A 15125-nucleotide genomic window follows, 5' to 3' on the forward strand; every position below is an offset into this window, starting at 1 on the left:
CTTGTCTTAGTTACTGCTGCTTTCTCTGTCCCTCTGTTTTCCACTTTTCTCTGAGCCTGCAATTTTCCATCAGAACTGGTTTGAGCCTCCGATCAGCCGCCTTCCCGTTCTAGATGAGTGACCTTGAGGGAAGCACAACTTTTCTGGGCCTACTTTGCTTGTCTGTAAAACGGCGGCCAAACGTCTAACTCACGATGCCTGCTGTGAGGAACAAATGAGAAAGTCCTTTGTGAGCTGTAAAAAACAAGAGAAATGTTAGCTACATTAATTCTGGCCGGCTGGTTACCCTTCCAGAACCCCTCCCTTTCCTTTGGGACCCGCCCAGCAAATCCCGCCTAGTGCTGACAGGCCTCCCCCTCCTCCTCTCTCTCGGTCTGCCCCATTGGCGAACGCACTGTCCGCGCGGCGCCGGGTGTTGACGCCTGGTTCCGCCTCCGCCGGCGCACGAGGACGCAGAGGCCCCGCCCCTAGCCGCCCAGGGCCTCCCGTGGGGCCCCGCCTTTCGGGCCGGCGCGGCGCGGGCCCCGCCCCACGTGTGACGTAGGGTGCGGGTGTTCCCGCCGCCCAGGCAGTTGGTGCAGCGGCAGTTGGAATGAGTGCGCTTCCCCAACTCCTCTCCTGCTCCTGCCGGGGCTCCCAGTCCGCTGGGCCCAGCCCCAACCCCAGCCCCAGCCCCACCGATCCCTTGCGGGGCCACCCTGACCCCTCAGTCTGCGACACCTGGCCGCGCCTCCGCGGAGGCCCGGCGACCAGTAGGCTCCGCCTCTGGCCGCGCCTGGTCTCCCGCAGGCCCCGCCCCCCGGGCCGACGCGGTGCGGGTACCGCCCCGCGGGTGACGTGTGGTGCGCGCGGCCCCGCCGCCAAGCAGTTGGTGCAGCGGCGGTTGGGCTGAGTGCGCTCACCCCACCCCTCCCCTCCTCTGGCCCGAGCCCCCACCCCGTCGGGCCCAGCCCCAACCCCAACCCCAGCCCCAGCCCCGGCCGGGCCGGTGTGCGGGCCCGTGCTGCCCCCTCAGTCGGAGACGCCCCCGGCCGCCCGCCCGCCACCATGGAGCTGGAGGACGGTGTGGTGTACCAGGAGGAGCCCGGCGGCTCCGGGGCCGTGATGTCGGAGCGGGTGTCTGGCCTGGCCGGATCCATCTACCGCGAGTTCGAACGACTGATCGGGCGCTACGACGAGGAGGTGGTCAAGGAGCTGATGCCACTGGTGGTGGCCGTGCTGGAGAACCTGGACTCGGTGTTCGCACAGGACCAGGAGCACCAGGTGGAGCTGGAGCTTCTGCGGGACGATAACGAGCAGCTCATCACCCAGTACGAGCGGGAGAAGGCGCTGCGCAAGCACGCCGAGGAGGTGAGGGCCGGCCGGCCGGTGGTGAGGGCGGGGCCGGGTCCTAGGGCGGCCAGGGGTCGCGGCCCGCCGGGAGGGTGGGCGCGTCGGCGTCCGGCCTCGTGGGGGCGGGTCTGAGGCCGAGGCTCCAGAGCCCAGCCTGGCGGCGTGAGGTCTCCGGGACCCCGGGCCCCGGTGTTGGAAGCCGAGGGAGGCTAGTGAGTGTCCAGGAAAAGGGAGTGAGATTAGGAAGGCAAGGCCCGGGGAGGAAGCCGCAGTCTGGCCTGAGGGTACAGGGGTTTGGCTGAGGTAGGAGATTTTAGAATGTCTGGTTGCCTTTTGTAGTTTAGGGAAGTTTCCGACCACCTTAGGACAGTCAGATGGCCGTTCAGACTTTTACCATGGGGGGTTGTGCTTTTAAACACTTCTGTGCTGGATATGTAACTTTCTTTTGGTTTCATTGCCTTTCCGAGGGTTACTGCTTTGGGAAGTTAGAGACCTCCCTCTTTCGGTCAGTTTCTTCTTGACGTTTTAACCCTGTTGAGAAATAGGTTTCATTTTATATTTTACTTGCTTTGGTTGACACTTTGTTAACACTTGGGTGTTGTATAGCAATACTCTGGAAGCATAGAGAGTATACAATTTTATTTTATTGGTGTCCCACACCAAAGCATTCCTTCGTATCAGGTGGTAACCTTGGACAGTTCCCTTTAAAAACCCTCTGTTTGTTTATGAAGAGGACTTGCGGGGGCGGGGTTGAGGAGATGGTAGGTGACTATTGGCAAGCCTTTTCAGACTGCAATTTCCAGGTGTACTTGGCCCGCTAGTAAGGCTAACACCTCAGCAGTGACCTCAGTACCCTCACCAAGGTCCGTGAACCTTTTGGAGTGCAAGTGATAAAGTCTTTGACTTTTTGAGACAGTCCAGGATTTTTACCTTTCAGGCTGTCTTGGCCTGAAACTGCCTAATTTAGGCGAAGTGTCCTATTCATCTTTGTTCTCTGAGCATCTAGCAACACCTAGCTAAATACATGGTCATGGAAGGAATGGCATGTTACCTTTCAAAGATACTTGAAAAGTTTTTAGGATCTGAGATTTCTTTAGTCGCTCATTTCCTCACTAAGAAGTACCACTATTTAAACTTTTGTCGCTGCTACCCCTCTTTGTACCAGGTCAGATAGTTCTTTTTCTTTTTTAAGCTTGACTATAGTGATGATGCTTAGTTCTGATTTTTGTGATCCATTTGCCTCAAAGGAATGCCATTGAATTTGCCCAACAAAATTGACTTTATTTTAGGAGCTTACGGGGAAGGAGGAGCTGCAAAAAATCTGAGGGAGGGATAATAATTTCCACTAGTTTATTAGCACTGTTTATAGAACAGAGATCAGTACACTTCTGAGATGGCGTGCCATGTGCTCAGACAGGCCATTGCCTATGTGTGGAATACCTGGGGAGAGAGAGACTGGGGAATTCCCTCACACACACAGGTGAGGAGCAGTCCCAGCATGGCCTGTAACCTTGAGTGAAAGAAATACTCTATCCACCCTTCAATTCCTGTCAGTCAGTGGCAAAATGCCAGGGTCACATAGGCCAAGAAAACCATCTGCCACAGGTTGCAGACTCAGAAAACAAAACTAACTGCTAGAGTCTGGGTTGTGTATTAATTTTTTAAGTAAATGACTTAAAAAAGAGGTTATCCAATGACTCTTGTAATTTATAATTTTTCAGACACATCTATAAATGCTCTATGAGACCTTTGGGCAAAGGGCCATGACCTGAGACTAGAGAACATTGGTGAAATGTAGATGAGCCAACTCTCAGACCACAAACATAAAGCACCTTGTTATCAGTTTTCACGTAAGATCATAATTCAAGTATTAAAGTATTATTGGTACCCAGAAGTTTCAGTCTCTTAGGCCAATATGCAGAAGTGAATTTTGTGTTTTTCTGTGAGTGTTTTGAGTGTGGCCTTAATATGGAAACTGAGTCTGTTGTTACAGCAAAAGCATTTGAAAGTCTGGAAACTGCCTATCACCAGAAAGTGCTAAGTAAATTCTGAGCACCTTTGTGGAAAGTTGAGAGGGTATGTAAATGTGAGAATGTTTTAGGAGGTATGAAGTGCTATAATAATCTCTTGCTTGCAGGAATTCTCAGCAAGGAATTAGAAATTTACTCTTTATGATAGTGATATTACTTGAATTAACTACCTTCTGTCTTTTTCTATTATTGGCATTTTTGTGTGTGGGTGTGTGTAGAGTTAGGTGCTGTTTTTTTATTTATTTAATTTGTATTGTATTTTTCCCCATTACCATTTAGTCCCCTTGTACAGCCCCCCATCCCCACCCTGTGCTGCTGTTTTGTGAGTCAGCCTACAGGAGTGCTGATTTTTTGTGTGACCAGTTTCAAGTGCAAATCAAGAAACCTATCTTGCCCTGACTGGTGTGGCTCAGGAGGATGAATTTCGTCCAGCAGACCTAACGGTCACTGTTTGGATTCCTGGTCAGGGTAAATGCCTGGGTTGTTGGCCAGGTCCGTGGTTGGGGGCATGTGGTAGGTTTGTGAGAGTTGCATAACCAGCTGCTGGCACATCCATGTTTCTCTCCCTCTCTTTCTCCCTCCCTTCTCCTCTCTATACAAATAAAAATATTTCAAATAAATAAATACATGGTTATGGGTTGTTTTTTTTAAAGAAACTTATCTTATTGATCATCACTTGCCCCTTTGGACTCCCTGCTCTGGCCATGTGTGTGTGTGTGTGTGTGTGTGTTTAAGATTTTATTTATTTACTTTTAGAGAGAGGGGAGGGGAGGGAGGAAGAGAGGGAGAGAAACATCAACGTGTGATACATTGATCTGTTGCTTCCGTACACCCCCAGCTGGGGTCCTGGCGGGCAACCCAGACATGTGCCCTGGTTGGGAATCGAACCAGCAGCTCTTTCATTCGCTGCTGGCACTCAGTCCACTGAGCCGCACCAGCCAGGGTAAAAGTGAGAGTTTATTTAGTGTGATTGGATGAAGATGGCACATAAAATGAAGATGCACCCACTTCATCTCCCTTCCCTCCTTCCTTGACTGATAGAAGCATAGATGAAGAGATTGGGCTGGAGAGAGAACTTTGCTGGAAAGAAAATGGTGATTTTGTGACTGTTATTCTCTGACTCTTTGCCTAAAAAAAATTGGGGTGATTAAATGCAGAGGTGAAATAGACTATTGAGAGTTTTCTAATTAACTTTTCCCCAATGAGTCAGCACTTAAAGCACTAGCAAAATCAATGCTTTATGTGAAGACTGCAATCAAATGGTTTTCTTTGGAAGTGTGTGAACTTGGGAATGATAAGATTCGCGGGCAGAGAAACAGGCGTTGAGAGTCAGTGTTCTTTCTATTGACGTTGCAGTTCTCATTCATTCATGAAAATACTGTAACTAAAACTTGAAGTTATTTTTGATTTGTTTGCAAACTGATTTACAATGACTGTTAAGTTCATCTCTTTAACAAACACTTAAAAAGGAAAATTTGAATCTTTCTGTTTTGCCACTATCAAGTAGCAGGAGTAAAGAGTCGTTTTCCATGCTTACGGCTTCAATTTGCTGGTGGTTATTGAGGACTTAGGAAGTTAAGACGCTGAAATTTTACTTTTACTTCAACATTATTTTTTGCCTTCAGCATAGTTGTTATTTAAGTTAGTGATTCTATCAGTTCTTTAGATTTTTAGCCTTAATTTTATCAACTCTAGTGTCCTAAGAATGGAATGTTGCTGTAGTAGGTTTTCTTGCACTGAAGCGGAGCAGCAGGGGAAGAAGGGTCGTTTAGTGAGTGCAGAGGTGATCCGTCAGCACCTGACAGATTGCTGGTCCGTGAATGGTAGTTAACATTTGACATCTTACATGTTTGGGTATGCATGTTATTAAAGTTTTCAGACGCCTTTTAAAAGTGAAGTCCCTCTCTGTGGTTCCTGTTAAGTGTTTTTGAAACCAGTATCTTGTGGTATCTTCAGTGAACTGAAAAGATTTGTAGTTCAAGAATTGACTCAGGTGCTTGCTTAATTTTCTCTGTTGGTTTAGTTAGTGCAAGGGTCAGCAGCTTTTCAGAGTGTTGTCTTAATTTATTCGTTCAGACTTAAGTTTTAGACTGTTCAGACTACATTTTAGTGCTTGGTTGATCTCTGTATTACCTAAAAATACTAATAAATTTAAAAACACACTTTTTGAAAAACATTTTCATATTTTAAAAATTACCATTGTTTTTTCTTTTTTTTGCTGAGGCATTTGAACAAGCTGCACACTGCCCCTGCCCAGAGCGGCTATGCCCTTGCCCCTAGTCAGTTCCTAATTCCAGACACTTTCTGAAATGAGCGATCTGTTTGTTCTCTGAGGGCGTCTGTGTAGGTGGTGGTGGTGGCAGTGGCAGCAGAGGTGGCGGGGCTTCTCGGAGTGGTGCTAAGTTAATCATTATTTAGCCCTTAAGATAGATCTTATCCTTTCTTTTTCTTCAGTTTTCTGAATCCAGGTGTGTAACTGAGATACGATGATATGCCCTTGCTATAGCAATATTTACATTTTTACTTAGTTAAAATTACACACACACAAAAAGCAAAATGGGTAAAGTATCTAGATGGATTAGATACTTCTCATCAGAGGATGAATTAGTAGAGTAAGGACTGCTTATTAGATTACTTTCGTATGTGTCATAGGTCACAGATCCAATTCTGTGCCTCAGCTTGGTTTGGTTTCTGTTACTTGGACTTCTTAGCTTACCTTTAACTACATGCTGCCTACTTTAATCATATGGAAACATAGGTTCTCAGGCGAGCTTGTACTAGAATCTGGCCAAGTGTGTGTTTTTTTGTTCTGTTGACTAATGGCTGAGTTATTTGAAAAACACCTTTTTGGCTGTGCTCAGCACTCATAATGAATACAGCTGTTACCTAAATAATTAGGTTGAGATTAAAAAAGATGTATCAACATAGGCCCAGTTTAATACTATATGTAATGTGTCTATTCAGAAAGCTGTTGTTTAGAAATATGTGTGTAAATTCTAAACATTTTCAAAGGCTGGTCAGTGTTATTTAGTTATTAGTTTGAATGCAAGCCTGTGTTTTATTCACTTAGGAATTCTAGTGTCTAGTAATTTGGTCTAATAGGTGCCCCCCAAAATGTTTGAACCGAACCATTGGAAGAATTTATATATTACTGCAAGAGAAGTTGCAAGTTTAGGATATGAAATTATTATTAGGAACTTTAAAATATTGTTCTTTAAAAACATTTTTTAAAATTTATTTTTATAGAGAGAGGAAGGGAGGAAGAGAGAGAAACATCAGTGTGTGGTTGCCTCCTGTGCACCCCTTCCTGGAGATCTGGCCTGCAACCCAGGCATGTGCCATGACTGGGAACCAAACCAGCAACTCTTGGGTTCACAAGCTGGCACTCAATCCACTGAGCTACACCAGCCAGGGCTACATATACATATTTTTAAATTGCTAAACTACTTCAAAGTAAATTGCAGATGTTATGACACTTTACCTTCCAGTGCTTAATGTACTGATCTTATAAAAAAAGGAGAGCATTCTACCACATAATTGCAATAATTGCACTACTTTTCTATAAGAAATTTAAATCTGCCCTGGCTGGTGTGGCTCAGTGGATTGAGTGCCAGCCTGCGAACCAAAGGGTCACTGGTTTGACTCCCAGTCAGGGTACATGCTTGGGTTGTGGCCAGGTACCTAGTAGAGGGCATGTGAGAGACAACCACACATTTGATATTTCTCTTCCTCTCTTTCTTCCTTCCTTCCCCTCTCTCAAAACATAAATAAATAAATAATCTTCTTTAAAAAGAAAAGCTATTTAAATCTGAGATCTATAAAACAATTTAAACTTGGCTAAAAATTTCAATTTAAAATTATTGTATAAAAATATCATGAATCATTTTCCCTTTGAAACTGATATACAGGAATTCAGAAACTGACCCTATGTTTAATGTTCTCTTTAGTAACATTTTTTTAGTCTTAATATATTTTCCAGGATTTCTGACTGCTTACCTGCTCCACTAGGGTTACAGAGCCTGAGAATAATTTTTTACTTGTAATTTGAAGTCCTATTGATTGGATTCCCTGCAAGGGATAGGTCTAGAATTTTTGTGATTCTGGATTCTATTATTGTCCTTTAAAGTGTGTTTTCACTCGTTCTTCCTGCAGTTATTTTTTAAGGGCTGGGAAGAAACTTCATGATCTTCTAGTTCTATCCTATCCCATTACTATAGGTAAATAGAAAGAGAAATAGACATATAGATAATCAGAAAGAACAAATATTTTTTGAGCCAGGCACTGTTTTAGGCTTTGGCAATGTAACCACAGACAAAACAGATAAGGAAGGTAGCCCATGCTTTCTTGGAATTTGTATTGCAATAAAGGATAAATGAACCAGTTAATTACAGATGATGATAGATGCCATGCATACAAAAAAGATGATGTGATAAAAAGAGGCGTCAAAGCACCTGCCTCTTGTTTACAAACATGTTTGTAAAAGGGTGAGCTGCCTACAAAGGAAATAATTAACCTCATTAGAGGAATTGTTTAGATTTGAAACTTCAGGAGTATGTAGTTGTTTGTCCTACTTGTTATTTTTGAAAATTCTGAAGAGTAAGTAGCTCTCTAATTGAATGCATTTCTTCTTTTTTCTGTCTCACACATCTTCTCATACTTGATTTCTCAACAATGTTTAACTCTTCTTGGTCACTGCTTCTTTAAGAAACATTAAATTTTGGTTCTGTGACTTGGACATGTCTTAGTTTTCCTCCTAATCATACTGGTGTTGGTGTTCCTTGGCATTCTTTCTAAGGTCCACTTTAGTTCTCACTTTGCACACTGCAAGCTGATATTATTCATTCCGATGAGTTCAGTTCCCATTTTTGGACTGCTCCAAAATGTATTATCTTATTCATTCACTTAACAGGTATTTATTGTCAGCTGTGCTCCTGGGACTGTGTCCGTTGGGGTTATAGTGGTGGGTAAAACACACAAGATTCTTTCCTCATGGAGCTGACAGCTTAAGACTTCGAGGTCAGATCTCTTTTTGGAGTTTTGCATCCATATTATTGTTGTTTATTGGACATGAATGTCTCCTGAATGATACTGAACTCTTCTCTTTGCTTCATTCTTATTGATTGCTACTTTCTTTTGTTTCCAAATTTTAAGTATTTCTGGAATCTCTTTCTTTTCAAACCCATTTCTAGTACTCTGTTTCAGGATACACACATCTCTCACATGCTGAATCCAAATCCTGTAGAGTTGGAACTTTGTGTCATTCTGACTGTACACTAGTGTCTGGCATGTAGGAAGTAATCGATGACTATTTCTCAGTAAATGAATGAACAACTAAAACTGTCTCATAACTGATCTATCTGCTTCCAGTATTTGCCATCCTGTAAACTGCCCATCACACAGTACCCACATTTCTCCAAAATGGAAATTTGACCACATAATTTCCACACTGAAAAGCCTTTAGTGGCTTTGTCTACAGTTTTTAAAAAATATTTCATTTATTTATTTTTATGTTTTTATGTCCAGGTTAAAGTCTCTCATAGTTTTTTAAGCTTGTTTTTTATTGTAACTTTTTCCATTACCCTTGTCCCCTATTTATTTATTTTTAGAGAGAGGGGTAGGGAGGAAGAAAGACAAGGAGACAATGTTGATGTGAGAGGCATCAAAAGATTCATACACACCCTAACTGACCGACCCGCAACCCAAGCATGTGCCTTGACCTGGGATTGAACCCGCAGCCTTTTGCTGTGTGACGACGTCCAACCAACTGAGCCACACTGGTCAGGGCTCTGTCTACAGTTCTTAAATGACTGAGGTACCTTACGTACAAGACCTTGTAATCTGGGTGCTCCTTTTCTTACCAGCCATATCTTTTCCTTTTTGAGCCATACTGAATTCTTTGAGTTTGTTTTGTGGAACATATTGTTTCCAGGCCTCTTTAAAAGCTGCTTGTAGGCTGGGAGCTCTCTTTCTCTTCTGTTGACTACCTAACTATTCATCCAGTAGATTTCAATTCTAGGATGCCTAAAAAAATTTTTTTTAAATTTATTTATAGAGAGAGGGGAAGGGAGGGAGAAAGAGATGGAGAGAAACATCAATGTGTGGTTGCCTCTTGTGAGGCCCCTACTTGGGACCTGGCTTACAACCTACTCATGTACCCTGACTGGGAATGGAACCAGCGACCTTTTGGTTCGCAGGCCAGCACTCAGTCCACTGAGCCACACCAGCCAGGGCTAGCATGCCTTTTATGAACAGCAAGTATGGATTGTGTTCGTCTTACATCTTTCCATAGCATACCTTTCTTCCCCTCTCATAAGCACTTAAATTTTTTTAAAGATTTTATTTATTTATTTTTAGAGAGTGGGAAAGGAAAGGAGAAAGAGAGGGAGAGAAACATCAGTGTATGGTTGCCTCTCACATGCCCCTTCCTGGGACCCGCAACCCAGGCATGTGCCCTGACTGGGAATCGAACCGGCAACCCTTTGGTTCTCAGGGCTGTGCTCAATCCACTGCCAGGGCATCACTTCCAATGTTATAGCAAACTAACCTATTGCTTTAACTCTCTTAATACATGGCTGGGGTCTGGTAGCTATTTACTAGATACTGTTTGTTGGTTTGTTGGATGGATAGATGGATGGATGGATGCATGATGGATGGATGAATATACTAAAGGTCAAATGGCAAAGCCTAACTATTTAAAGTTCTCTTTTGTGCATTCAAGGTGTTATCCTTACTGTTGATGCCAAGTTATGCAAAAACTTCCAAAAAGTTCTTCAATAAGTCCTTTGACTTTTACGTATACAGAAAAACCATGACTTCTGAGTATAGATATTGCAGACACTTCACCTACATTGTCCTGTGCATAGTAGATGTTGTAGAAATATTTGTGCACTTAAAAAGTGAAATACTAAGATCACTGGAACTACTGCCAAAAGTATTGTAGGGGTTACTTCTCATTTGCAAAGGTTGGGCTAGGTGATCTTAAAGTCATGTTAGCACCATGATTCTTGAATTACTTTAAACTTAATAGTGGTTTTCTGTTGTATTCTTACTTATTTTAACCACAGATATTTGCTTCTAAGTTAATGGCTAAAAAATAAGTTGGTCTGTCTGAATAAATTTTCCATGCAAATGAAGGTTAAGTGCCAAAACTTAAATTTAACTATTTGCTTAGAATCTTTTGATAGACATTTGTAATTGGATACAGAAGTAGTACCCTATAGTAAGTAACAAGTAAAATGGTTAGCAAAACAGCATTTACATTTAAAGAAAAAATTAATCTGAAGAAGAAAAATTTAATCTTGGGCACTGAAATCTATATTGGTTAAAAGCCTCTGCTAAGCTATTATGGTTTAAATAAAAGTTCTAATTTTAATGAACAAATCCTCAATTTGAATTTAATTTCAGTTACCCATCGTCTTAGCCCCATTTTTTTTTTTTTTTTTTTTTGGCGGGGGGAGGGAGTTTCCTGCTACCTATTCAAAAACAAATACCTTTTAAAAAATTAAATAGTTTGTCAGAAGTGTGGAATCAAATAAACAGGCTTTTGTAAAGCCAGAAGAGTAACTTAAAAAAGGCTATTGTTTCTCTATGGTTCTATTATGAAAATAGTGAACTTAGACATGTTTGATGTCACTTGGGAAGCATTTGATAGAAATTAGTCATTTGTCTCTCTGTTTAGTTCTCTTTAAAGAATACTTTTGTGCTGGAATAGGAATTCGGACAGTCATTTACTCAATTTTAACCTCTAGTATAGCTGAGGGACAAGTGGTAAACAAAAGGTTTTTAAATAGCTAAAATGAATGTCTCAGACTGCAGTGGAGTTCATGATCTTCGCCTATTGAAGAAACATTTAAAGACAAAGTACTATCCCTGGCTGGCGTAGCTCAGTGGATTGAGCTTGGGCTGCGAACCAAAGTGTCGCAGGTTTGATTCCCAGTCAGGGTACATGCCTGGGTTGCAGGCCGTGACCCCCAGCAACCACACATTGATGTTTCTCTCTCTCTCTCTCTCTCTCTCTCTCTCCCTTCCCTCTCTAAAAATAAATAAATAACATCTTTAAAAAATTTTAAAAAAAGACAAAGTACTTATGTACCGTTATTATTATTATTATTATTATTATTATTTTAATCCTGACTGGAGAGTGCTCGCTTTGGCGGCACATATACTAATCTTCACTGGAGGATATGTTTATTGTTGTTATTGTTGTTGTTGTTGTTGTTAGAGAGAGAGGAAGGGAGAGAAGAAGACAGGGAAAGAGAAACATCTATCAGTTGCCTCCTGTATGTGCCCTTAACCAGGGATCGAACCTGAAAACTTCTGGGTGTATGGGAAGATGCTTCACACTTAAGTAAAATAGTTTCTTAGCCCTCAACAGGTTATAAACAGCAAATTAAGAGGGTATTTTAATTTGAGATAAATACTTATCACATCATAAGTATCTCTTAAGAAGGATTCTCAAAATGACAAAAAAACAATAGCGTACAGTGGCCAAGGGCAAGGGCCATAGGGTGAGATTTTCTTAATTCAGATCCTGGCTCTGTTACTTCCCAGTCGAGAGATCACCGGCAGATTTCTTAGAGCCAGCCCTCAATTTCTTAAATGTAAATAGGGGTAAGAACAGTAACAATCTCATAGGATTGGTACGAGGATTATATAAGAAAAATGAACCTTCAAAGCTCAAGGCATTTGGTTAATACATACTAAATGTTATCTATGTGTCTGACTTCTATCTACCTGTTCGTTCATCTTATTTATTCACTTATAAAATAGCTGTAAATTAAACGCATGGGACTCGGAGTAGGGTACAAGAAGGACTAGGCCAGGGTTCTGTCCTTGAGGATCTCCGAGTCTCGTGGTGGGGGCTGATGTAAATAGGGCAGCCCTAGGTAAGCATTCTAAACAAGCACTGTATGTATAAGGTGCCAAAAGCCTAACTCAGGCTGAGGGACGGCTTTGCAAAGACAGCATGGCGTGATAACTGGGTTATATGTCCTAAAGCCGAAATCCGCGTGCTATATTCAAACAGCGACAAAAATATGACTTTTTATATATGTTTGTGTAGTATTTATTCGTTTTCCATATATAGACATGCCTCGGTATTCATGTTTCAGAACTCAGCAAACCCTGTATTTATCACATTTTGATGAGAAAAAATGTTTAAGCATTTGGTGCTTGCTTGGGATTTGTCGCACTTGCTAGAACTTGTATGAGTCAGGACACCGCCCTCCAAGAGAAGATGCCTCGTTGTCCTGTACTCATCAGTTTCTGCACTTACCATGAGTTCCAGAACAAATTAACAAGTGCTGAGGTAACGCTGTATTATTTAATATATATACCAATACTCCTGCCACATAGGAGAGTGGCAAGAATTGAGGTTGAATAGATCAGGGGTCAGAAAGTGAAGGACAGTGTTGTCAAATTAGGATTCTTATCTTGAAGGTGTCACACATGATAATGTAGTATGGTTATTTTTCATTAAATCCTCACCTTGAAGATATGTTTATTGATTTTTAGAGAGAAGGGGGAAGAGAGAGAGAGAGAGAGAGAGAGAGAGAGAGAGAGAAGCATTGATGTGAGAAAGACTGACCAGTTGCCTCCTCTGAAGGCCCCAGCTGGAGATCCAACCTGCAGCCTAGGTATGTGCCCTGACCAGGAATCGAATCCGATACCTTTGGTGTATGGGATGATGCTCTAACCACTGAGCCACCTGGCCAGGGCTGCACTGTGGTTTTTAATCATGATTCACAGTGATTCAGAATGATGATTCTTACCACCAAATGGTATTTTTTTAATGTGCTTCATTTTGAGGATATAGCTATATATATGAAATTCTAGAAACATTTTTTAATAAAATAGATATGATAAAATGTTTTGGTGCTTTAGTTTTTCTTAAAAGTATGCTTATGAAAGTATGAAAAGCATTGTTATGGTTCTTAGTGATACTGGTTAACTAACAGTGCTAATATTGTTGACTTTGAAAATTTTCATTCCACAAAAAAGAGACTGCCTTTTAGAAAAATAGACTATATTTTTTCTTCCTGTGAAAATTTCACTTTATATAGTTGCCACCATATTTCTTCCTTAAAAATAGTTATTGACGTAAAATATACATAAAGCTTACCATTTTAACTATTTTTAAGTGTACTAAGTACACCCACATTTTTTTGCAACCATCATCACCCTTAATCTCCAGAACTTTTTTAATCATCACAAACCAAAACTCCTTACCCATGAAGCAGTAGCTCCACTCTCTGTTCTCCTAACACCTGGAAACCACCATTCTGTGTTCTGCCCCTATGAGTTTGACTTCTTGGTATCTCGTAAGTGGAATCATACAATATTTGCCCTTTGTGTCTTACTTATCTCGCTTAGCATGTTTTCAGGGCTAATCCATTTTGTAGACTGCATCATAATTTCATTCCTGTTAAGGCTGGATAATATTCCATTATATATAGTCTATATAAGTTTCTTATCATATATATCATAGGATAGTTTTTCTCCTCTTCTGTAGGTTGCCTTTTTACTTTCTTGATGATGTCCTTTAAAGCACAAGAGTTTTTAATTTTTTAAAAGAGTTTGTTTATTTATTTTTAGAGAAGGGAAGGGAGGGAGAAAGAGAGTGATATCAATGTGTGGTTGCCTGTCGTACACCACCTAGTGGGGACCTGGCCCGCAACCCAGGCATGTGCCCTGACTGGGAACTGAACTGGCAACCTTTCGGTTTGCAGGCCAGCACTCAGTCCACTGAGCCACACCAGCCAGGGCAGGATTTCTAAATATACGATATTATGTCATCTACAAGTAGAGGTAGTTTTACTTCTTCCTTTCTAATCTAAACGCCTTTATTTCATTTTCTTGGCTAATGCACTGACTAGAACCTCCAATACAATATTGAATAGGCATGGCAAGAGTGAAAATTTTGTCATTTTCCTGAACTTAGGGGGAAAGTATTCAGTCTTTGACTATTAAGTATGATGTTAGGTGCAGGGTTTTTGTAGATGCTCTTTATTTGTCAGAAGCTTTTTCTGTAACTATTCAGATAAGCCTGTTCAGAAGTACTGTTCAAATACATTTCTAGGTAGTTGTGTTTTTAACATCTGGGAAGATTTACTTTTGATAAGACAGAAGTAACTTTATAACTCAAGTTAAGTTTGAGTAGTATAAAATTAATCCTTAAAAGAGACATGTGTGTACACCAGTAGTGTATAAGAGTTATTTCTATGTATTTGCCAACACTCGGCACTATCAGACATTTTGATTTCTATTGCCAGTCTGATGTGTGTTGAAATGACCTCTTGTTTAATTTCCTTTCTCAGATCACTGGTATGGTTGAGCGTATTTTCTTGATGATTCTACTTTTCCTTTTCTGTGAATTGCCTGTTTCATTTAGTCATTACCAGTAGCAGTCTATGCCTGGCTGTATCTAAATTATACTTTTATAGTGGCTTTATAGGACTCCCTGATAGTCATCAGTGGCTGCTAAGACCACTGCATGAAAAGGACTTGGGAATCTGTAGTTTATTTTTTTAAATCCTCACCTGAGGATATGTTTATTGACTTTAGAGAGAAAGGTAGGGGGAGAGAGAGAAAAACATCGATCAGCTGTGTCCTGTACGCGCCCCAGCTGGGAATCCAACCCGGGATTGATGCTGCAACGTTTTGATGTACGGGAAGATGTTCCAGCCAACTGAGCCACCTAGCCAGGGCAGAAATCGGAATCTGTAGTTTATTTTTAGAAAATATTTAATTTATTTGTTTTGAGAG

At 41.6% G+C, this 15125-nt stretch overlaps 1 protein-coding gene across 8 annotated transcripts in view; it reads left to right on the top strand.

Annotated features, from left to right (window-relative positions):
- Nucleotides 1-859: 859 nt before the first annotated feature.
- The window catches only part of SPAG9 (sperm associated antigen 9), a 113969-nt gene continuing 99703 nt past the window's right edge, over nucleotides 860-15125 (top strand). For 3 of the 8 annotated variants that reach the window (XM_036033728.1, XM_036033730.1, XM_036033729.1), the window contains exon 1: nucleotides 861-1350. In XM_036033728.1, the coding sequence (XP_035889621.1) occupies nucleotides 1048-1350 (303 nt within the window). In that variant the 5' untranslated portion in view covers nucleotides 861-1047. Of the gene's footprint in view, nucleotides 1351-15125 lie in introns of all 8 variants that reach the window. The other 5 variants (XM_028522104.2, XM_028522103.2, XM_028522105.2 and 2 more) reach the window with 3 other exon arrangements.

Source organism: Phyllostomus discolor, chromosome 8 (assembly GCF_004126475.2).
Source record: "Phyllostomus discolor isolate MPI-MPIP mPhyDis1 chromosome 8, mPhyDis1.pri.v3, whole genome shotgun sequence".
Taxonomy (NCBI): Eukaryota; Metazoa; Chordata; class Mammalia; order Chiroptera; family Phyllostomidae; genus Phyllostomus; species Phyllostomus discolor.